Genomic DNA, 24,988 nt, shown 5'->3' with positions numbered 1-24,988 from the left:
GAGTTTGGGAGGTAAAGAAGGAACTCCAGTGCCAGTTCACAGTGCCTTAGTGCTTCCCAGTGGCAGCACCAAGCCAGGTCCTCTCCAACAAGGTAGCTGTGGCCAATGGCTGGTCCAATTTGTGAAGGACAGTCAACTGAACAGCTCCCCTGGAAGCCAGTGAGCACCAATTTTTCCAATCAGAGTTCAGCTGCAGACTCGGTAACTACAAGGATCCAGACACTCCAACTCTGAGTGCTGCAGATGGTACATGGGCAACCTTACAGTGGATATTCAGGACTGGCCTGAATCTTTTGTCCTATTCAATCTGTAAGTAGCACTTTTATAAGGGATTGTAGCTAGCAGAAAAGAACCTACTATTAACATAATGAAAACTAAAGTTCTCAAATGAAGTCTCCATCTGGCTGGACATGTTCAATGTTTATTTGCAAGAGAATAGACAATTTACTTGCCATTGTGCCAGGCCACATTAAGTATTGTGCAGTCGCCTTTCCCACTTTCAACCATGCCTCACCAGCTGACTGTACTGGGAACAGTATTTCTAGTGAGACCACCAATAACTAAAAAAAAACACAAGAAAATGATCAATAAGTATTTATTAAAATAAAATAAAATCCACCATGTGCAAGAGATGAATAGCTCAACAGCTGCTCAAAAGCATCCCTATCTGGTAAAATTGTTTGTGCTGCCAATATTACTTGCTACTTTCACATATCAAAACACAACCCATAATCATATTTAGTGAAATACTCTCATGTTTCAAACATGGTATCCCTCCAGAACAGGTTTTCTATTGATTTTTTTTTTATTCTATCTTTACTGAAATTGACAAACCTGACTAAAATAGAACATGCAGACTGTATTTTCAATCTCCTTTGATGCCACCTGTCAGGTCAGTAGTGGGTCTACATGCATTAGGGTAAGAAACAAGAGCAAACTCTCAGTGACAAATACAATTTTACTTGTTTTATTCTAATATAATTTTTGTGTTTCAATAAAAAAAAAATATTTTTTCATTTATAATTTTTTTTTTTTTTCCCTGAAAGACAGGGTTTATCCATCCGTTTACTGTTATGTACTCTGACCAGCGTCAACAGAACAAACTGAGCCTTCTGTTAGAGTGTCTTTGTGTCTGTGACTGTGACACATTACCTATTTACTCTTTAAACATTGTCAGGCTTAGTATTCTGGAGGGTTTTATTGCACTTGGATAAATTAGATGCATGGATAGAATTCTTAGGTTATAGTCTGAAATGCATCCATTGTGTCATTCAGAATACATTTCTGCAATTTATGCTTGTGTGATAAAAGATTGTTGATCCCAGAGTAGACATGAATGTGCTGCCATTCATAGACACATTATCCCTGCAGACATTTGAGGCTCTTCACAGGAACTGCTCACTCACTGATCTAAGGCCGAATCATTTAACCATGTATATGGCACCTACATAGCTTTCTTCTTTTTGATCTCTGTTCATTCTTTACCAGTTATATTGTTTGCACCAACCCCATAACATACACATATTCAGGGGTTATACAGCAATAATTACTATGAAAATACATGAGAACAATTTTCTTCTCTCATGTTCTTAGGCCTGCCTGTCACTTGCATTAAAAATTGAAAAGGAATGTTTGAGCTGTAGGGGTCTCTAATTGGCATATTGATTGATCTGTAAGAGGCATGGGCTTGAAAGATGATTAAAAACAGGATTACAAGAAACTTCAAATTAACTCGTTAACCCTCTGTAACCATCCAATCTCCCTCCCTCTGACAATCATAGTCTGTCTGAAGAACATGGTATTTTAGTTTGTTTTGTATGTCAAACCGGGAAATAGTAAAGAAAAAAATGGAGAAACTCGATTGAATGTGTCACTGGTGATTGGTGTACAGATTAACATTCAATTAAACTATCCAAGCTGGAACTCATCTGTGACTGTTAACGCCAGTGTGCATTACCTTTATTTTCAGGCGCACACAACAGAGCACGATCGGTTACAGGTAGCACAATCATGAGTTAGAGAGCGTCAGAGGAGAAACGCCCTCCAGGCACATAGTGGCTTCCATACAATGATTCCAACATCGCTGTTTCAGTCTGCTGCTTCCCTTGTCTGAGAGACACCTCCTCTCTTCTTTCGCTCCGCTCGTTCAAGCGGAGATCTGGACTGTTTCTCGTCAATACGTTATTGTACGAAACGCCACAGTATATGCAGAGAAAAGCGTGCGTTCGGACCGAAACTGTGGATGCCTTTTTGAGGGTGCACATCGACCAATGTTCTTTTTGCAGATAAGGCGTATAGCCACCCATTTTTAATTTTCCCTTGGGTGCGTTGGCCTGAATTAAGCAGCACAATGGATCTTTCATTTATGGCTGCGCAGGTAGGAATATGGCATGTCTGTTCTCTTGACATCATTTTTGGTCAGCGAAGTGTTCAGTTGTTTCATAAACAAGTATTTTGATTTATACGTCTGATAACTTTTGTGTTACTGAATCAAAGGGTGTGGCAGAGAAAACAAGTTAATCAGATATGTTTTTCATTTTTTTGACTATGGACATTAAATTTTGTATAATCAGACGAGATGGTGCGCATAGATGCCAATTTCTGTGTTAGTATGGTTTCATGTTCATTATAGACTGTATTAGTTTTATTTTACGTTTTGCTCACGTAAGTTTCTGAGGAAGCTGGTGTTGTAAAGTAATACTGTTTTGTATTGTGTAGGATACGATGCAATATGCGTATTGATAACGTCTGTGTCGTTTGCAACGTCCCTCATGTAAGCTTTTAAAGTTTACGGAACCATGGAAGGTTTCGAAGAAAAGTGCTGCCCACTGTTTCTTTCATTCAACTGATTATTATCCAGTATCTATGTTGTTTATCGTTTAGTTACTCACATTCTACACTTTTGGATGTTTTGAGCCTTTGTTGCGTTTCCAACATTTCCGACCCTATAACGGTTTACCATTTCATACGTGAACTTTCTTGTTGTTTTTACTTTGTAACAACTCAAAAGGCAAGTCATGTCGATTCCTTCAACTTTTCAGGTTTCACAGCTTCTGTTAAACAATCTACACAATCATACAATATTTTGGTTTTACAAGTGTGAAGTCACTAGCACTTCACACGGAAGATGAAGACTGTCTTTTGAAAAATGAGGCGTCCTCTAGGTGGTGTAGCGACTTAAGGGTGAGGAGTTCTGTGTTAGGATAATACCTTTTTGAGTGTAATCGTCCGTAGTTTTTGTGAACAATAACATATCTGCCGTTCTTAATATTATTATTGTTTTTCTAATGACAAGTAATTAATGTGCTTTCAAATCATAAGTCTTTGCCTCCGTATATTTCTCCAAAGGGTTACAGTTGTTACAGTACTGTTACAGGCTGACAAACCCTAATAGATTCTTAGAACATGTCGAGACGGGTCGTAACACCTACGGTTATGTGCCTTGATACTAAGGCCACAACATACAGAAGCAGAAAGTAATGGGATTGAATATTGGTTGAGACTGGTTGTTTATTAAAAATACATTCAGTAGCTGGGTGGAATTTATGTTTAAAGGTGCATTTAAGCGTTCATTGTTATAGTAAGTAGTCCATAATTTAATAAAATTAATGTAATTTAAGAAGCCATCAGTGACTGGCAGTACATTATTTATCAATAATGTGACTAGTACTGAAACTGAGGGGGCAGTTTCACCCGTACTAGGTTCAGGCTACTTTGCTATCACAGTGGGGTGTCGGTCAGGACACAGGAGTCAGGTTCCGGGTTCAGGTGTTTATTGGGGATTTTGAACGGATGGATGCGAGGGTTTGTGGTGCATGTGTGTGTGTGGTTCCTTTGGCACAGACGCACACAACAACAGCACAAGGTTTTGTCCCCAAAGGCTTGGTATCCCCAGTTCTTCACCTCCCAGATATTGTTGTGGTACTGAGGTGGGGGAGGTCACTACCACCTTTATCTTGTCCCGTATCCACGGCCCTATTGAGGCCCTGATTGGTGGCCAAAGGATACGGGCAGGTCCGAGGGCAAATGGTGACCTGGGGGCCGTCCTTGGGGGTGTGTCTGTGCCTCAAGTTCCCTGTGGGGGTCTTGCTGATAAGGGGAGCAGCAGGACCGGTTTGGCCAGGTTTCAACTGAGTCGTAAACAAGTGCCTGTGAGAGGTGGGGGTGGTGCGCAAACAAAGACAACGACAAAGACAGAAACATACACATGTGGCCCTTTTCTACAAGTACCATTCATATATAACATGGGATATTCAATATGAGAATCACTATACACACGTTCAGTTTGTGTTTTGGCTTATAAATTATTCTGTATGATGTTGTAAATTATGTTTCTCATGATGAGGTACAAAAAGACCATAATTTTCATGTCACTACAGTACAGTTTCATTGGTAAATAAAAGTGGGTCCTACATCCAATGTCCATTAATATTTATCACAAAATATTACCTGACTCTCTGAGTTTTGGCAGTCACATATCTCTGTCTTGTGATCCACGTCTTGTAGTTTGGAGACTGGCATCATTACAGGAATTGTTGGGATTGTCTCTAGGGCAGGTGTAATTGTATTTGAGAAAGCAATCCATATGTTTCTAACCCTCGCTACATGTGGAGACTCTGTCTGAGTTTTTTTCCTTGTTAACATAATACTGCTGCAGCTCGCTTATTTCTATCGGAAATTATGTAATAAGCAGCTTATTTCCTTGAGTAAAGATCAGGACGTAGAACTGATCACACCAGAGTTTACTGACAGCGTCCACAAAGTTAAGTACAGGTTCCACCCTGTTCTCAAATCAATCACTTTATCCGGCAAATGGCAATTGAATGTGATATTTCAAAGCAAGCTGGCATTTTCAACCACTTTTGAATGCTCCTCGGTTAATTGAGTCTGGATAAAACCACTTGCAGAAACCAGCTGTCGACTCCAGAGTAGTCCATAATGACTATTAAGAGCAAATTCAAGAGCAGTCCTTGACAGCCAGAAGATTGACTCAGAAATGAAAAAGCATGGGAGTATTTAATTTTCAGCATATTGGCAGTTCTCTAGTTCTGACTGACCTACACCGATGTCTTCAAGGTTGATAAATATCACCATAAGTCTGAAGTGTAGTGTAACAGTATATTCTCAGTGGCAGCATAAGTTCCATCATTTCTTCAATATGTCTTGAGGTAACCTCAGACTATTCAAACAATTCAATCAGAAACTTTGATTTTATTTTCAGAGTTAAATGAGAATGAATGTTCTCAGACAGGACTGACCCCCAATCATCTTAACGGACTGACAGAAATATCATAGAATAAATATCATTCAGATTTGTCACTTAACTTGACGTCCAATCACAGTAAGACCTTATGAAAAAGGTTTCAGGGAGTCGGTTACACACAATTGAACAACATTGAGGATTCGGTTCCATTTGCCATGTTTTCTGTACTGCTCTGTGTGCGTGTGTGTGTGTGTGTGTGTGTGTGTGTGTGTGTGTGTGTGTGTGCGTGTGTGTGTATGTGTGTATCTGTCTGTGTGTTTGTTTGGCTGTCTGTGTAAAACAGTACTGATTGGGTCAGACGCTCTTTCAATAAGAGTATTTTCATATTTGAAAAAACAATCATGGGATGTTTCTAAGAAGGACACTGAAAGTCCATGATGTTTCAGACCCTAATAATAGGTTACCTTATGCTAACTCCTGATGTGTGGTTCAAGCCCAATGCTCCCTACGGACAACAAGATCGCTTGAAACCAGGAAAATCTGTCTTCACATTCACAGTGTAGTCCCACAAAAGGGATGTATACTTCCATTTTAAGGGATGCTACCTGTAAGTAATCTATAAAATGTAAGATATAGATATTTTTTAATAGAGAATTATTAAATGAAAAGGCATCTAGTGTGGTCTATTAAACATCTTCCAAATATATGTTGCCAATACACATGTCACTGTTAAACTCTTTATGCTTATTTTATGATTCATTTCAAACACTTGTTTTAATTTAGCGTTATTTAAGAATTTATTTAATTTATTCAGCACAAATGTGATTTGAACTCAAGGACCACAGCATTTGCACAGATGTAATTTTTTTGCATGTTAATCAAAAGCCTGTGGGAGGGGAAAAAAAACATGGTTTTTGTCATCCTGAATGAGTGGTTACATATCCATTTATTAGTCCGCAGTTTATCATACAGATGCAGGATGTGGTTGTTTGCTTGGTTCTGTGTGGATTGAGGCCGGTGAGCTATATTTACATTAGTGATGTTGGGCACTACTGACAGAACCTTCTTGGTGATCATTAAGGCCAGGTGCACTGCTTTGCAATGTTGAATAAGCAGCCCCATGGCACTTTGTGGGAGGTATAGTGTGGATAATTGCAAGCTGCTCTTCCTCTCCCATAGATGCCAAAATAAGACAAAGCACTGAAACCAGCTCATGCTTTCCCAAGGGAGAAGCATGTACGCTGTGTGCTGTGTGTCCTGAATGGTAATGCGACAAACACACATTTGCACACATTGTAAGTGTGCCAGAATGAGGTGGCACATGCCTTAGCCATGGTTCATGACCCGTGTCCAGCCATTGTGCTTGATCCTTTTGGAGAGCCCCCAAAGGCTTGTTTTCTTTGATGACGCTCATCCATGTTTCACCTGTGCTGAAAATGTAGGGATGTTTGTTTCTTGAGATGTGATCCCACTCGTTTACTTGCCACTATAATAAGTCTTGAAACTTCATTTTAATCATGATTACCACTATTTGCAAAGGTTGTTTTAGGTGTACCTAGATGCTTGTTGTTTGGTTGTTTGCATGTACATTCAAATGGCTCTGGTGTTTTGACTTGAAAATGTTTTAACGATGCTTTAAGAAGAACAAAACATGAAATTGTTAACAAGCTTTTTTTTTTCAGAAAGTCACAATGAAGGTGTCTTCTCACTTCCCACTTTTGTCAAGCTCTGGTTGTTTAAATCTCATTTTGAGGACCTGCTCTATTATTCCTGGCTCTTGTCAGCTCTCATATAACCTCCCTACAGCACTCCTGAAGAGTGCCCGCGACGCGCTCCATCCCGCCTCGTGAAACGTTACAGGCCTCCTGCAGATCCGGTACTCTTTAACTGGCTTGGTTGCTAGGCTGCAACAAAGGCCAGATGTAAGGAGGCTAAGACATGTCACCACATTAAAGATAAAACCTGTCAGATACGTTTACCACGATTTCTCATTATGATGGCTACTCTTTGAAAAGATGTGGGGTGAAGTGACGGATAATGTATTTTAGCCTATCAAAGCCACCCTCTCCTATCTGAAACCATTTTGACCGGCTCATCTGATGGAGAAAGTGACATGTTGCTGTGCGAGCACTTTAATTCAGTATTCATCGGTCCAAGATAAGAGGGAGTTCAGTAGTTCACGGGCCAGATTATTCGCCTATAAGCCATTCTTTGAGAAATGTTAAACTTCAGTGTGATCATACTTTCATTTTTTCAATTCCATTACAGTATTTATTTGCTTAGCAGATTGCCTTCATCCAGGGTGATGCATTCCTGGCCATGCTGTCTGTATTTGGACCCTGATACGTCTTCTTTACTCGTCTTTCAAAGAACTGAGTAAAGCACCTAGGTTAAGGATAAAATAAGCACTCTCCATGTGGGAAATTAACTCACTGTGTTGGGATTTGCTGCTCTGCTCCACATTGTTCTCTTGCAATGATTCTTGTCCTTGATCTTTTTATACACAACACTCAAGCTGGCAAATACTGCTTTTTTTTATATGGTCCAATACAAGGTTTTACTTTTATGAAGCATAACACAGTAAAATAGTCACTGTAGCACTGATAACTGTTACACATGAACATGTGTACATTTCTTACATCAGCTGTCTAATACATGAGGGAGGAAAGATATATAGTTGAATGATTTACTAAGACAAAATATCAAGCATGGGATATGTAAAAACCATAAATACTGATATGGAGACCTTGCTGTGATAGGATATCTGATGCCTATCCGAAGTGTTGAGTATTGCACAACATGCCCGGCAACAGACTGCGGGGTTTAACGAATTGGCAGTGAATTGGCTCAGTTATCTCCCATAAAGAGCAGATTTACATGCCTTAGCTGTAAGCTTCCAGGTCAGTCAGTGTAATTAGGTACAGGTCAGAAGGCTCCTGTTTAAGGCTTTCCATTATTGGACATGTGAATGGTTCTTGCAGCAGGAGGGAAATAAGTAAGAGCAGTGAAAGCTGTCTGAGCCCGCAGTATCACACCTGGGACTGAGGAGGTCCAGACTAAGTGCTGTGTATATCAATTTCCTGCCCGACGTTCTGAGCTTGATGGTAGGTGGAGCTGATGAAAAATGTGTGCTTGCTTACATTTCTTTCTCAAAGTTAACAACTGAGTGCATTATGGTCAAACTTAATCTGAGCCTGAATGTTGCACCTGACAGTGCTTGATTTCTGCAGAAGCAGAGATGACATTCAGTTGTGTCAAAGTAATAATTTTATCATTTCTTTTCTTGATTGATGACATTTACACATGATATTACTCAGTGTGAAAGGAAAAGCTGAGATGGCACTTTATTTAAGAAGGTGTCACTATGTATATGAGTCATCCACAATAGTATACTGAAACTCTCCAGTCATAACAATTGATGGATATGTCCATACACACAAAAATTACCTTTTACATTGTGTCACCTAACCAATGTACAATGTCACTGTCCAATTTAAGCCTAGCACATTAGTAGTGTGTGTGCGCGAGCCCTGCTTGGGTTTTCTTTGTATAAATTACTGTTTGGCCACTAAAAGCCAGAGCAAGTATCTCACCCTTATCTGAGATATCATTTAGTTTCATTATTCCACCCTGTTGTCAGTCAGCACAGCTCACTGTTTCATGATGCTTCAGATTTTATCAAATTTTGTGATTTCACCTTGAATGAAACTTTAAAAGGGGAGAAGTGAACTTTTATTACAACCGAGGGGAGTGTGTGTAACAATAAACCTCCTTCTTGGCCTCCAAGAGTGTCCACTGCAAGACACTTCAGATTATTCTGCTCATTGACAAGGACAAATGGATGATACAGTGCTATAAATATATTACCTTAGTGTTCCCACTGGGTTCTGGCTAATGGTTCTGAGAGCCTTCTTTGAAAAGGGAATGAAAGGTTATTACCCAAAAGGTTGCCACATCATATGTTTTGTAATGCTTTTGTTAAGAAGATCAAGATGGGAGGGATGTTTGATATATCATATTGTTGTTTTGCTGCAGCATTCACTTGGTCTGTCCAGCTGTTAGAATTGTTACCTTTTGAGGTATAGTGTGATTGTGATTGCACTAACCTGGTACATTCGGGTTGTAAAATTTGCCTGTTTTCAGCAGTTGCAAGGAATATAAATGTGGTGTAAATGCTGCCTTTTCTGAGAAAAGACATATCGTTAGCTACTATAGCTAACGTGGGCTAGCAAGTTAACTAATTTATTGGTATGTATCTGACATTGATTATGTCACATTGTGATGAAAGTCACATTTGCTACCTTGTTTTAGATACATATGGTTATAAATACAGGGCTGCAGAGCTGAAGCTGACATCAGCATTAATTTATTGCAGCATGATGCAAGCAATTTAGGAGAATCAAGCTGGATCAGACAGTGACTTTTTTTCTCGGTGTGGAAAATCCAACTTCACAGTTGTACATTGTTTGCAACTACATTAAGCATCTGACTGGGCAGTGCCTGCAAGCCCAGACCCAGACTGTATGTTATTTCAAATCCGTTAACCTTGTCTTGCAGAAAGTCATCTTCTGCGATGGAAAATAACTTGCAATCTAGCTATAATACACGGCTAGTATGCTCTAACTGGCTGTATTAACTGGCTGAGCTAATACAGTTATAAAAAGGAGTTGGCTATAAAATTATCGAGATGGCTACTTACCTAATGTAACTTTCTGTTAGTCAATTGCCCTCAATTTCAAAAATGAATCTTGTAATCCCCAAAATGAATGCAATAGTACATGTCACTGCTCTTCAGTCGCTTAAATGAAAACTTTCACTTAATGCTGCTTTGTAATCATTATCAGAGAGAGATTTCTCTTACACTGTCCAAAACCTTTGAAAGGTTCCAATGTGACCTGCCTCATTCCTTTTTCACACAAAAAATTTGCTCTGAATTGTCCAATCAGGTAAGTCACAGGCCGGTTTTCATTAATGTTGAACCCTGTGCTTCGTTAAGTTGATTGGCATCAACGTGGTTGACCAAAAGAGGGCCTGCTGTGAACATCACAGTGTAGTCACCTGTGTAGTGAGCATTTGAGTGAATCAGGCTGTGACAACTGGTTTGAACCAGGTTTCAGATGCCATCTTGTAGTATTCTGTTCAGTTTTCTTATTGATAAGTATGTGCCTGTACAGAGGAGTCTGAGCAATAAAGCAATAGCAATATATGAATCACATCAGATTCTTATCTCAAAAGAAAGCTGAGCAGCGTTTTCTTGCTTTCTCTCTTCTCCCCCCCCCCCCCCCCCCCTCTCTCTCTCTTTCCCTCTCTCTCTCTCTCTCCTTGAAAATGAAGGTAATGAAGAACAAGCAAAATGTTCACCTGAAAATATGCTGCTGACTACATATTTACACCAAGTACAACTTCAGGTTTGGGACCAGTAATTTTTCCATGCAGGTGAAGGCTTGTCCTTCACACTTCGCCATCGTAGTCTACATCAGATCATGACTCTTCCTTTTGGTGGTCTGGGATTCTGTTGCTGACACTATGTCATTCTGTCACTGCAATGAAAACTGCCAAGGAACTGAAACAAGAAAACTGGCTCCTGTGTGGTATTCTGCCTGTGCATGACTGTATGACCGACTCCTTGTTGAATACCATCACCTACTTTCTGCAATGCGTCTGAGGTCCCTTAGTTTCCCTTTGTTTTCTTCTTTGTTGTTCACATACTAAAGTGTTCTTCCTCATTGATTCATTGTCTGAGTTGCTTCACACATCTCTGTCGTACTACTAGGGCCATGAAAGTCATCAGATAACAAATAAAATGGTATCTCTAGTTAAGTTTTAAATGATACTACTTGCTACTTTTGTATATAAGTATCTTCTGGAGAGTGCACTTATTACTTTTACCTTAAAGTACTTACCAGTAAGTAAAAGTAACCTCTCACAAGCTGTCTGCACAGCATCTTGAACAGAAGAGATGCAACTTCCATGTGCACCTTCTGTGTGTCAAGATAGCAGCAGGCAGTGATTGCTTTGCTGCAGCACAGTAGAGCCGATAATTCTTAAAAGAGAGCATATCCCCCAAAGGATGCCCACGGGATTAGCCAACAGCCTGAAATGGAGGTAGACATGGCAAAAGTATTGTCTTGGTGTGAATAATCAAAAATTGCAATTTTACTCACAAAAGTGGTTATCCCTCTACCTTCATTTCCTTTTTACCAGCAAAACCTTCAGACATGCTTCAAAGCAGCTGCTTTTTAGGCTTCAAATCTTCAATTCTTACACAATGGATTGCCTGAGGGTCAGACATTTTGTTTGACATGATGCATTTTGGGTATTCGGTTGTTCACCTCCTGGAGGTATCCCCAAGATCCTCAGTATCACATCTCAAAGGACAGCATTCTCCTTTTACAGTATGTAAAGTTGTTACATAAATCATTATGCAATTTCAAAATACTGCCACAGTGACTCAGCTAATGCATGAAACATTCAGAGTTTTTTAACAAGGAGGCAGCAGTTTTCAGATTGCTTGCTGTGCTCATTTGGCCAAATTTGTGTGGGTTTAAAAGAATGAGTCAGAGATACTATGTGTAAGATCTCTCCGCTTTTAAATATGCTGTAATGGAAGTATACCCCATTCCATATGGAACGGTGCAGTCAGGATTTGTATGAAACACCATTCTCACTGCTTAACTCAGGAGTTGTCTAGAGGGCAAACCCTCAGATAGCTTTGCCCTCAGTATAGCTCCACAGAGTATCAGAGTTCAACGTTAGGAGAGACCTCAGCACAGAAAGCAAATGAATAAAGAAATGTGCCCATCTAAATTGAGTACACGTTTTCACGATTAAATATGCATTATATATGAAGCATATTACATGACATCCAAAGTAAAATATTTTAGTAAGCAAACCCTGTGAACTACCACTCAACCATAACTCCAACCCTAGTATTTGAATGCCCAGTTCTTCCTGATTATTTATGGCTTGGTGCAATAAATAATTGTTTGTATTCACTCACATGCTCAGGCAGGGAAATAACAGTATCAATGAATTATCTTATTTTGGCTCCCCCACATGACTATTAATGAGAAAGAATACAACTCTTGCATTGTCTTTGTTTTTTTGCTTATTAAGAAGCATTTGAATACTGATCTTAGTAATATATTCATGCACTCATGGCAGAATATAAAAATAATAAAATAAATAAATAATAAATTGTCTCATTCCCTTACCCATTATTTAACTTGCTTTCACACACACATCATGATAAGGCATGTAAATTGCAGGTACAATTCTGCTGTTTGACACTGTATTGTATGGCTTCTGCCATCCAAAGAGTTAAGAGAAACTGACGCACATTGCATCTGAGTTTGTTTTTTTTCTCTCTCTCTCTCTGACTTTTACATTCTAAATTAGAATTGCTAAATGAGTTTGTTCCATCCTGTTCCTTGGTTACAGTCGATTCCTGATAATTGCCTGTGCTCGCAACAGTTGTCACATGATGCATTTACCTGGAGAGTGCACCTTATAGGAACATGTAGAGTCTGTAGAATTATAATGGGCCCAGCTGTGTACCATGCAACTACAGCTTGCAAGCAGATAGAGCTGTAGAGTGTTGATTTTAAACCATTCATCGTATCCTGGGCACCGCTCACTGCTAAATCCATATATGTTAACGCTCACCATTTTTAATGGAGTAATCTGTGTCTCTTTGTTGGCCCGAGGCTTACTATGCCATTTGACTACTCCTCAGTGTTGCTAGTTCCATATGATGAAACCTTTGCACTGTCTCATTTACTCCTAACTAGATACATGCACAAAACTGACAAACATAATGTACACTGACATTACACAAGTCGGGCAAATTTTTGTGATAAACCAGTGTTTTCATTTTCTTTCCATTTCCTATAAATGTTTGGTGGAGCAAAGACTCCCTAACAAGAATCCTTTGCAGCAGTGAAGACATACAGACATACCCAATGCCTTTCTCCCCACATGCCCTAGTTAATCTGAAATCTCATTGGAATTATGGATACGGCTATGAGTTTTATTTTAATTTGTTTAATAATGGATTTTCATTCTCTCCTGTTTTCAAAATGTTTTTTTTTGTAATGTATCTGTGCCCAGCTGAGTAATCACAGAGGAGGTGTATATAGCCCTAATGGTATTTTGAAAAGGCATGTTGTGAACAATGGAGAAGGCACTGCCCTGAAGGCAGCTTTAGTCAATCCGTGGGGTTTATGTGTTACTGTTAGTACCTATAACCATATTAATGGCCTGTTTAACTCACTGTGAAAAAAACTACAAAGTGTAGTTTATGGAGAAACACCAGTTCTTGCTACTCTTGTGAATTACACTACAAGCATCTAGATCTAGTGATCACAGTAGTTGCAAATAACGTCCAACTAGGTGTGTGTTCCAAGGTGTGTGTGTGTACCATATTATATTTTCCTGTAACTAATGTAGGATGAACTTGTAAGGTATATAATCATGCTGTCTTCCTGTGCCCAGCGCTGGGGTCATTGTCATGACTGCGGTCATTTGCTAGCCTCCAGCCTGGCTTTACAAGGCGACAGTGCTGGTAATGTCACATCATGTCATGTTGTTTCCGGTCTTGTAAATTTGTCCGGATCTTGGAGGAGGGCATCGCATTGTGTGGAACAGAATGGATGTGGCAGTGTGAAATGAGACTCCATTACAGCGCTCGTTATTGATGGTCAACACAGCTGTATGCGGAAGTCAATCTCGTGGTGAGGAGCTGAGTGGGAGAAGTGGGAGAGTGGCAGGAGAAAGGATGTAAATCAGCAGGCGAAGGATCCCGTTCTCAAATTCCTGTTTGAGTGATTCATGTCTCATTTCACCCCCTGGATGCACACAGACATAAGAAAGCTTTAGTCTTGCTTGCGCAGACGCTGACAGCAGTTTAAGGCACTTTGAGGCAACTGTGCGTGATTTTTTCTTCCTCATACGACATTCATCATAGACATTGAGAAGACACGGGAGAGTAGTACATATTGTACCTTCACTGGCTTAGGCAAGATTCTTTGAATAATTGAAAATTCTACACCAAAGAGACATTCCTTAGTGATTCTTACAGTGTTTATTGAGCCCGTCAACTTGGTACAGATGTCAGAAGAGCTTTAATGCTAGAAGAAAGTGCCATAGATATGAATGCCATAGATATGAGTGACATAAAAAAGGCATTGAAACCAGCAAGCTACATTTTATCACGAGTTTTCTTTTTTCAGGCGTGCTTTATTTATGAGCAGCACTTAACATGATGCTTCTAGCCTGAGTACAATGTATCAACTGTTAATTAAATTTGCAGCAAGAATTTACAGGAATTATTCTTCTGAAATGGAAACATGACAATGTATAATTAGAGGAGTTATTTGTTCATAATGTGCTGCAGCACATTCAGCAAAGTCAATGGGGGAAGGGTTTACAGATTCTGAGCTGATGAAATGTTGTACATTACAGACAAAAGCGATTAGATGGAATGTACAATAAGTATGACCATATCTTAAACTATTATGACAAATACTGAACGTTGAGACTGGGGTGCACATTTATCTTTGTTTTATAGAAAGAACAAATCATATCCTTAATAAATGATGGGGTGGCAGTATAGAATAGTGGTAAGATACAGGGCTTGTAGCCAAAAGGTTGCTGGTTCAATTCCCTGCTGGGGCATTGCTGCTGTACTGTTGGGCAAGGTACTTAACCCAAAATAGCCTCAATAAATATCCAGTGGTGGATAATATGTAAAAACTGTAATGTATGTAAGTTGCTCTGGATAAGACTGTCTGCTAAATGACAATAATGTAAGGTAATGTAAATGGTGACTTGACCCAACAGTAAATTAAATTTGATTCGTACCTAGGAAGTGGCTGTAGTTCCACAGGAAGATGGTGCCCCAAACAAACTACACAGAGATAACAGTTTTCCCACTTAGCAAATTCAGAATGACGCTTCCTTGGGGCTGCAGGGATAGTGTCACACTGTGGGGTTGTCATGTGTGCAGGTGCTGCTGACTGCTTCTGTAACTGTGAAGCGAGGCGCTAGAACACAGGAGAGAAAGGGAAGCAGGATCTGCTTTTTTTTATTCATTCAGGGTTCCAATCTCAAGGTGTCCTGCTGTTTGATCTCTCCTGGTTGAGGGAGATGAAAGGATAAGATTCTAGGGAGGATCGCTGGGAAAATGCAGATCTTGCCTCTTCTCCTGCGATCTATAATCCCCAATAAACTGTCAGATTGGCACAAATGACACATGTGCACGTCCTGACATGTGGTCATCAATACTAATGCGGAATGTGATGTTTCACAAGAGTAAAATATATCAAGCCATCTTTTGAACATGGAACTAGTATATAGCACTGTAAATAACAGTCAATGATTGGGTCTATCAGAATAGTTTTTTATAAGTGGGTATTACATCAGTAATAAGGGAAACGAGTGTCTGGCTGAGTTGCTGATACCGATAACATTAAGTCAGCTTTCTTAATAGCCCAGCTGTCTAGATGGCTTTGATTTGAATTCAGGACAAAGAGATAATAAGTAAGCACATTCATGTGGAATAATAAATGTAATTTGTGTTTAATCAGTGAAAGCAGAGGCAACCTGGTCCAGCTAAGGATGTCTATTTGAGGTGTATTTGTATTTAGGTAACTGAACCTAAATAACTCCAATGATGGAACTTTAAGGGTAACAATGCAGGAAATAGTCTTTTGAAGTAATGTTCAGAGAATCTAACATCATGCATACTACCAATATAGTATCTGTGGTATAAATGTGATGATCATCATAATGAATAATGCTTATTATTACAACAGTTATTACAATTCCTTCTGCATACATGTGCTTTATGGTATTTTCATCCAATTGATAATGCCAGAAAAAACACCACTGTCAGATATTGCTGTTACTAATGGAAAGCTGTTTCTAGCATTGGAAGGTATTAGATCTTTTATTGTACCAGAGATTATTAAGTTTATTAATATTTGTGTGTATTAAATAAAAGCCATTGCATGCATGAAAATGAAATACGACTTGTCAGATTTTATCATCAATCCCATGTGATCTCAAGGTACCCTGTTGCACCTCTGAAGAGGTGTGTTTTGACGGGGATTCCTCCAGGACAAGATGATCTCAGATCAGTATGATTTCATCTGCAGAATGAAATTTCATCAGACGGTCATTAAAAAAGAGAATAAAATAAAAAAGAAAGTGACTAGGCTAAGGTTAGAGCATATTTTTATTCCATATATGTTTGAAATGTTGTAGTGGCTCGGATCCTTTGAAGAAGCTTGACCATGCTCTTGTAAAAGGTTTTGTTAACAATGGAAAGGAAAATATCAAAAAAAAGTTGTGTTGCTTTACATGAAAAAGGCAGGATAAAAACAGACTGAACCAAAGACTGAATGTGTTTAACCCAACGTTGTAAGCAAACCTCTCCATTTTATCATTGTTCTGCTCCTATATCTGCCTCTCCTTTTATCACACCTGATTGGGAGGTGTGGCCAGTTAATTATAACAGTCCTCCAATGCAAGCAGTTAATGCTGACAGGTGGCATTGATTGAAAAAGCATATTTTTGTCATGATTTGTAAAACGATTTGGAAGTATGAGGGCGTAATGCAATATAATTACACTTTCATACACCAAAAAATTAAGAACATTAAGGGGGAAACTTTGGTCTTTGTCAGTGAAGGATACGTTGTTTTCACAAATACTCAAATACTTGTTTAGAATGAAATACTTCTGTGCTCGTGTTGTCCATTTTGTCACATCCTTCACACAGACTGTTAGTATTTCGGTATAAAAACGAGAATTAGGATAGACAAGATGACACCACATATAATTACTGGCAAATGGCAGTCAGTAAGACAGGCAGTAGGCCGATGTATGAGATTGCCTACCCTGCGGCTTGCAGCGAGAAAGACCAGCTCTTAGCTGTGCTGTGATCTTTTGTCAGTGTTCCGTGGTTGTCAAGAAACCCCATTATCTGTTGCTAAGCGCATCCCCAGCAACAGGAACAGGGCTCTTTGTGTGTATGGAGAGCACTTAGAAAGCCACAGTGACATCACATTTGGGCTGGAGGACCCAGGCTCAGAAACACTAAAACCAACACCACAAGGGAAAAAATGAACCTCTGCAGGCCACAGTCAGCTGCTTACGTGGTTAAATACTGTAGATAGGGTTTCATATTTTCTGTTTTCATTCAAAATGGATACATGGTGGAGTGCTTCTGTATATTTTTCTTCATAGATAGATAGATAGATAGACAAACTGTGCTGATGGTTGCCACGGTGCAGCGCCCCTCCGTCATATACATATTTAAGTGATAAGTCCCTTCTGAAAAATAGTCTGCCAAGACAATATACAAAGGCATTGGAACAGTAGACCAAATAAAAAGGAAGACAAATACAACAGTGTGTGTGAGAGAAGAATGCGTGCCAGAGTGGCTTCCTTAGTGTGAAATGTATTGTGAACACATGCTATCATAATACAATATGCTTGGGGGTACATAGTGACTAATTCTATGAGAGACTTTTTTCATTTTTGAAAGACAAAATGGATAGCATAGAATTATGAAGCTATTCATAAGAGTTGAGGATTTCTAATCATATTTTTTATATATATTTATCAACTTACTCAGGCAGTACAGAACAGAACTAAATATTACCGTGTGGCACAGTGGTAAGGAACAGGGCAGGTAACCCAAAAGCTGCTGGTTTGATTCCAAGGTTGGCCCACTGCTGTTGTTCTTGGACAAGGTACATAAAATCATGGTACCAAATTGCCTCAGTAAATATCCAGCTGTATAAAGTAGTTACCACAAAAAATATAAGCAATGTAAGCTGCTCCAGATCAAAGCACAGCACTGTCAGGGGTGTTTTTGTTTTCTTGGTTGCCTTTTATACCTGGTTGTGTTAGCCCAGGGCTAAGACTAGCCCATAGTGTAGCATGGCCTGTATTTCTAAACCCCAGGGTAATGTTTAACCCACTGCTAGGGGAAGGGTGTACTTTCACATTGTTCACTGCTGATCTTGGGCTGATTTCATCAATATGGATGAATTGGCACAGAAAGCGTTACACAACCACATTTATCATACAGCTGATGTAGACATACTGCTGGTGTTTCAGTATCAATTAGTTGATAAAGCTGATACTGTGAAAAGGAGACAGGCAAAGAGGAGGCCATGCTGTCCTTTTGAAGACTAAATCCATTCTCAGCTTATTAGCATATATTCATATATCCCTATACACATTTTCATATACTTTTCAAACGCAGAATCGGATGCTTCGGAAGCTGCTTGGCGTTATTCCCACAGGACTGTCTTGGAAGCATGAAAGCATATTCTTGAAAATCATGAGGTCTGCATAACAAAAGGAAAAACATTGCACAAAGAGAAAGAGAATGCACCCTCTGGACTAAACTGCTACTGACACCACACATAATGTGCATGTGTAAAATCTACAAGGAAGATCATCTTAATTTTAACCACTCTAACACAATAAATATGAGTTTAGTTTTTTGTGATCAAGTGTTTGTAATTAGTTTTATTTTAAATTTATGAACCTATGAAGATTACTCACAGACTGTAACTACAGTATCTTCAACCCTTTGTGTTTTAGTTTTCCACTTTATTCATTATTGCCACTGATGACATGTTTACATAGTGAACCTGTCCTATAAATGTGTCAGAGTGGCCCTGTGGATAGCATTAATGAGCAAGGAACTGTCCTTTCACTCCTCTCCACAGAACTTGCAGTAATCTTCAGAAATGTCAGTACTTGATTTCATTTTTCAGCGTGCCCTTATTTTGTTAAGTGGAGGATGTTGTGGATATGAACATTGAATCTCTATTCAAGACTTATCCCCTGTTCCTTTCTAAGGTGACATTTTCATTGAGATGAGAAAGTAAATATTAGCATTATGCTTTCAGCAAACATTCAGAAGCATTTGTACATGCTTTTAAATAAGAAGGAGAGGTGAAGCTGTCAAAGGATGTCAGACTTTGCTCATTTGGTTTGAATGAATTTCCCTGTCATGCAGGGCCCTTGCGGTTAAGAGTAATCCCGACACACAAGCTAGACAAATGTCAGAAGTCAGACTCTGAAAGGAGTCGACACCAGGATGCACATGTAACTACATCATTGCACATTTCGCTCACACACTTGCACTCATGCAAGCCCCCCTCCTCCCAAGCACCATCATTGACAGGCTTTTGTGTGTGCCCTTTGATCTGCCATACCAACAGAGTCGGGAAACAGATCTCTCTCTCTCATCTGGCCAGAATGGCAAATGATCCTGGCAAACGCGCCTCGATTTCCACTGAAAGTTTCATGTAACTCGCAGCTAGTAGCGCTCCCGGTGCTGCGAGTGTAAATTATTTTTCGATATGAAGTGTGTGTTTCGTGGGGAGTGTGACCAACCGGGTCAGCTTTGAGTGCAAATTTAAAAGAAGCAAAGCGTAAAGTTCAGTAATTATGAAAAGGTAGAGGCTGCATTTACACTGCAGGAGCATCTGAGGCTGAATGTGTGAATTTAAAGTGTGATGTGAAAGAAACTCCCCTGACTCTACTAAAACTCATACAGGTGTTCCAGTATGAGTCTCTGTGGCACAGATTGTATATTTACACTAAAGCACATCTATTCTCTGGAAAGGCTGAAAGTCAATACAACATGATTGGCAATCTTGACAATATTATTGAAGTTGAAAGGAGAGAAAAAAAAAATCAGGTTAGTGGTGGAAGTTGTGGTCTGTTCAGCCTGAAGTTAAATATCATGGTACATTGTGATTTTTCTGGAATCTCTAACAGATTTATTGCACAGGACAGACAGTGTAGCAAGGGAAACACACAGGCCATTGTTGCTGTTTATGTCTTGTCAACAGAGAGATTTATTTTGTTTCACTTTATGTCTCTGTTTTTAAAAGCTGTGCGTCCGCCTTATATTCCATACCTAGAGTATAGCATCCATGTATGCATGTACGTCAGAAAAGCCATTTCACAGTGCCTCAGTTCCATTACCGATGGCTGTAAACTTCAGTGACCTAAACCATTATTATGGTACCTTGGGCGCAAGTCTAATGGGAAACTGGTTGAAGCAAAATGAGTTTAATACCTCTGATGTGTGTTTATGCGTTTATGTCTGCATGTGGTCATGCTTGCGTGCATGCACATATATAGTGCTGTGGCATGCTGTGCTCTCAGGAAACCTTAAATGGCCTCCTCAGCTCAAATCGCTGGACTACATCTACTCCAGAGAGGTAGAACGAGCTCCACTCCCACATCATGCTTCTGCTGGTTTTCAGTGCCTGGGTGATGGGCTTCAGCAGGCAGTGTTTTAGCTCTGAGACCCTGGGGGTGGTCACACAGTGAATTCTTTCATTCAGTTTGGTACATGCTGAGCTGCTTGATGTTTTTGCAGAGCTGGGGATATCTGGATAAAAGGTAGCCATGCTTGTGTGTGCATGTGTGTGTACGCCTGTGTTTTTTTGTGTATCTCCGTTTGTGTATGTGCCAGAGGTTTTTTTTTGTTCTTAAAATTTGCATTTTTGCAAGTTCCTGCCCACATACTTCAGCAGTGTTTGCTGGTTGAATTACTACCATAAAGACCAGCTTTTTTTCTAAACAAATTTCAATGACCGTTGCATTGAGACAAAAATCACATTGAATGGATTCAGTGGTCCAACCCTTTCACCTAAGAGTTGTTAGATGCAAGGAGCAAGACAACATTAAATGCCAAAAGCATCTGTGTATTTTATTGTACCTACGTAGGTACTACTCTGCACATACACATTGTGGCCTGTGTACCTACATGAGCTGCAAGCAGGTTTAACAACTATTTACTATTAAGCTATTACTATCAGAATCAGAATCAGAATAGACTTTATTGTCATTGCACGGTGGCGGTGCAACGAAATTGTTAATTATTACTATTAACAACTAGGTACTATTAAACTGTGTGTATGTACACACTGTTTACACATGCTTACATGTTATTTATTGTAGCAAAGTGTAAATCCTCAGGTATTAGGACCGCTTAATGTAATGTGAGACCTTTATGTTTATGTTTATGTCTATACATATGTGTGCGTGTTATCGCATCGAGTAAGAAACATTTTCCTCCTCGCTGAGTCGTTAATGTGCAAGGGAACGATCCTATTACTCTCATTAGACTCGGAGTTAAAGACCAACGTCACGCCAATCCGTCAGCTCAAGTGAGTCCTTGTTTCTGCCTGAGTGATCTCGAGGGGGGTGGGGGGGTGGAGGGGGGATTCACAGGTTACCGCCCCAATGCATTTGTGCACATCTGATTTTATCACGCTCATGTGAGCAACGCCGTCTCAGCCAGCTTTGTCATTCTTAGCCACAAGGGAGCAATGGTCCGAACTGCAGGCTGCTTTTTAAACTACTTCAGAGAGTCAAATGGAAGTGGGCTTTCCATCCCTCCCAGGTATTTTTTAGTATTTTTTTTAGCAGCCAGAGGGAAAAAGGGGTCTACTTCTCTAGGGTTAGCATTTGCAACATTCTCAGGCACTCTGCTGCCCCTTACTGTAAGTACTCTACATATGAGAGGATGTACTTATTCAAAGTGGCAGTTTGATTTTTTTTTTTTTTTTTTTTAAATGTTCTTATGCCGGACACTTCATTTGCTGAATACAGGAGACAAAAAATATCATAGATGATTGACAACTGAAATTAGGCTGGATATAGTGGTATGTGCTTTTAATGTTTATGTATAAGCTATGTGCATTTGTTACGCCACATTGTGATTGTTTCTCCAATCTGATTGTTCATCTTTGGATGTGGTTAGTATGCTGGTCTGTGGACAAATTTACAGAAAGCCTTCTAATTCACATATCCAGACACCTCCATACCATACTAATCTCCCTGTTCTGAAAGCAACAGGTGATCTTGACGCTGGTGGAGTGCAATCTCTTGCATTGTGTGCTTGCTGCTTCCTATAAACCTCCTGGGTGCAACCCAGTGTCACGCCTGCTCCTCTTCTGCAGATCCCGGTCATGACGGGCGCCTTCATGGACTCACCCAATGACGACTACAGCGCCGACCACTCGCTCTTCAACTCCTCGGCCAGCGTGCACGCCGCCGCGGTGACGGCCCAGGGCCAGCAGGACGAGCAGCAGCCCATGTCCAGCGACGCCATCTGGCTGTGGATTGCCATCATTGCCACGATCGGGAACATCGTGGTCGTGGGTGTGGTGTACGCTTTCACCTTCTGATTCCCTGCTGCTGAGGATTGCCTTCAAACTCTGCTTCAGACACTGGAGGCCAGCGCTGATGCACGGCATTAAAGGCAGAGCCAGAGAGAATGCGGAAAGTAATCAGAGTTATCTGATGGAGAATTAAATTGTGTGTGGTCATTTTTATCAGCTGTTTTATTTTTTTCAATGGACTTGTTGATGTAACATTGATTATTTGTGTTATACCTTTCATCCAGTTTCCTTCATTTCATTTTTGTACAGTTTATCCTTCATTTTGAATGGAATCTGGAGATATTTAACTGTATTTTTTTTTTTTCTGAAAGGATGCATATTGTCCCTTTTGTTTTATTGTAATGAGCTGAAAATTTAAGAGGAGCAGAAGATGCACCAGTGAACTGGACCAACTTTGATCCTCCCCAGATGTGATTATGGCAGGTATGTGGGGAGATACTGCAAGGGAGCAGAGTGACTGTAATGGGATGGAGTGGATTGTGAAAGGCTCATCTGAATCCACTCATTTGTATTACATTACATGGTACTTAGCCATGTTACATATAACAAATAATCAATTGACTTACTGCCAAAGGAAGGTAATCTGTAATGTTGTTACAGGTGTACATATGTTCCATTTATATAATGTCAAAAACACACAACTACATATGTAGAATAGCTTTAAATGTACAGTACTTCACTTTTAGGTAATCGTGGTTTCACCTCATCATATTCATTAGTGTGTTTCTATCTTTTTCTTATGTTTTTGAGCCAGCATTGATTACTAAAAAGACAATCATTGATTGCAAATGCTTCATTGTACAAATTTGATTATTGGATGGCATAATCTAATCTCATTGGTGTTATCCTTTGCAACATGTTTATATTCAACTACATTTTGGCAGTTCTTGTGAAAAACTTCCAAGCAAAGTGGGCTTGCTTTTAGCTCCATAAAAATGAGTGCTGCTATGTCATTATTTTTAGAAGAAACAGTGAAGGCAGCAGATGTTTGACTGGCCTTTGGTAGACAATCGTATATCAAATGAATACAAAATATGATTCATTATTTTTTTTCTAAATTGTTTTCCACGTCAAAATGTGTGATTCAGTGTTAGACGAAAACAAAAGTGTGACAAAAATCATAATCATTACGTTATGCTCACATCGATTTTAAAGTGTGGACCAAATGTGGAGATTTAGTGGAGTAGTTGTACGCATCACTATTGGCCAGAAGAAGTTGTTGCCATGACAGCTAATCCTCCCTAATTGAAATGATGAACTCCTTTTAAGAAAACACATTTGCAGAGGCAAAACGCACCATTATATCATAGTTCATGCAGGCAGGGGCAGTACTCATTAGAGAAACTCCACAGTGGCATTGATTTACCCCCTGAGGTATGTTAAATTGCTTTCTATTTGGCAACAGGCACAAAGGACACATGCACCCACAGATTCTGTTTGCTTTTGGATCTTCTAACTTCATTACATCAGTGAAGATAAACGGAATTGCTTTAAATCTCAGTTTCAGTGTCTTTCTCTTTTTGGGAGCGGGTCCAACAGAAGGACATTGACCGTTGCTGTTAGATGTCAGGGTACAGGTCAGAGAAATGTTGCATTATGGGCTTGTGATCATGCCCTCATGCAGCAGAAAATCAATAGACACTGTCTATCCTGCAGAATTAGATTATCTGACTTTGATCATTTTAATTTCTATGTAATTTGAGTTGCATGCTATCAAACAATCATCACAACAGGCAGAGCTAAACCTTCTCACTTTCCAACATTTAAAAAATATATATGAAAGGCATTTTTGTAACCATTTTATACTTTTTTAAGTATAAATCAATAATAATTTATTTGAGTAATAAAACACATCTTAGACACAACTGGGCAGTGTTGTACTGTCACTGTATATCTGGTAGATCTGTTGACTGTTCATGCTAGTTAAACTATAGGACTGGCTATATAATAAGCCAATCACAGGAATCAGTGGTGAATTCTTGTTTGTATTTTGTGATGTTTGTAAGTGGTTCTATCTACAAAGCAATGAAATTTGCAATATGTCTTAAAGGATGTCATGTGCTTAACCTTGAGTATGAGGAGAAAACTAGGGGTGTTCATACCATACTGCTTACATGTTATATGCATAATAGTCTTCTCCGAAAATAACATCTGTAAATCACTGAAGACTTATGGATAGTCAACTCATTTGCACATGGACATTTTGACTAAGATATATGTATCTTATGGAGAGATTGGGAAATTAGGAGATTAGGTCATTAAAGGACCAGTTATTTCTAAAAAGAGCTGAACACTGAAGAATTCACTTTCACAGTAGTGTTTTATTTTGTAAGAAAAAACAAAAGAAAAGGAATAAACATATACTTAATTAAATGTCAGTTATAAATGTTAAATCTGTGGGCTTTGTGTGTGTTTTTTTCATATGATGAAATAATAATAGTTAATGATGAGTTAACTATTATTATATTATGAGTTAATAATGCACAGAAGTATGAGGTCATAAATATTATTTAGTGTAAATTTCATATATCAAGTAGCGTCTCATGGTTAGTGAAAGC

The 24,988-nt window shown here is 39.3% G+C and overlaps 1 protein-coding gene across 1 annotated transcript; it reads left to right on the top strand.

The window, feature by feature from the left end:
* Positions 1-2,109: 2,109 nt before the first annotated feature.
* Positions 2,110-22,516, top strand: LOC118787502 (uncharacterized protein C14orf132). The gene is made up of 2 exons (XM_036543083.1): positions 2,110-2,377; positions 22,209-22,516. Exons 1-2 carry the CDS (start codon positions 2,351-2,353, stop codon positions 22,434-22,436), a joined length of 255 nt encoding a protein of 84 aa, XP_036398976.1. The 5' UTR covers positions 2,110-2,350; the 3' UTR covers positions 22,437-22,516.
* The last annotated feature ends 2,472 nt before the right edge of the window (positions 22,517-24,988 follow it).

The sequence above is a fragment of the Megalops cyprinoides genome, chromosome 12 (assembly GCF_013368585.1).
Source record: "Megalops cyprinoides isolate fMegCyp1 chromosome 12, fMegCyp1.pri, whole genome shotgun sequence".
NCBI lineage: Eukaryota > Metazoa > Chordata > Actinopteri > Elopiformes > Megalopidae > Megalops > Megalops cyprinoides.
This window is presented reverse-complemented; position numbering and strand designations above follow the sequence as displayed.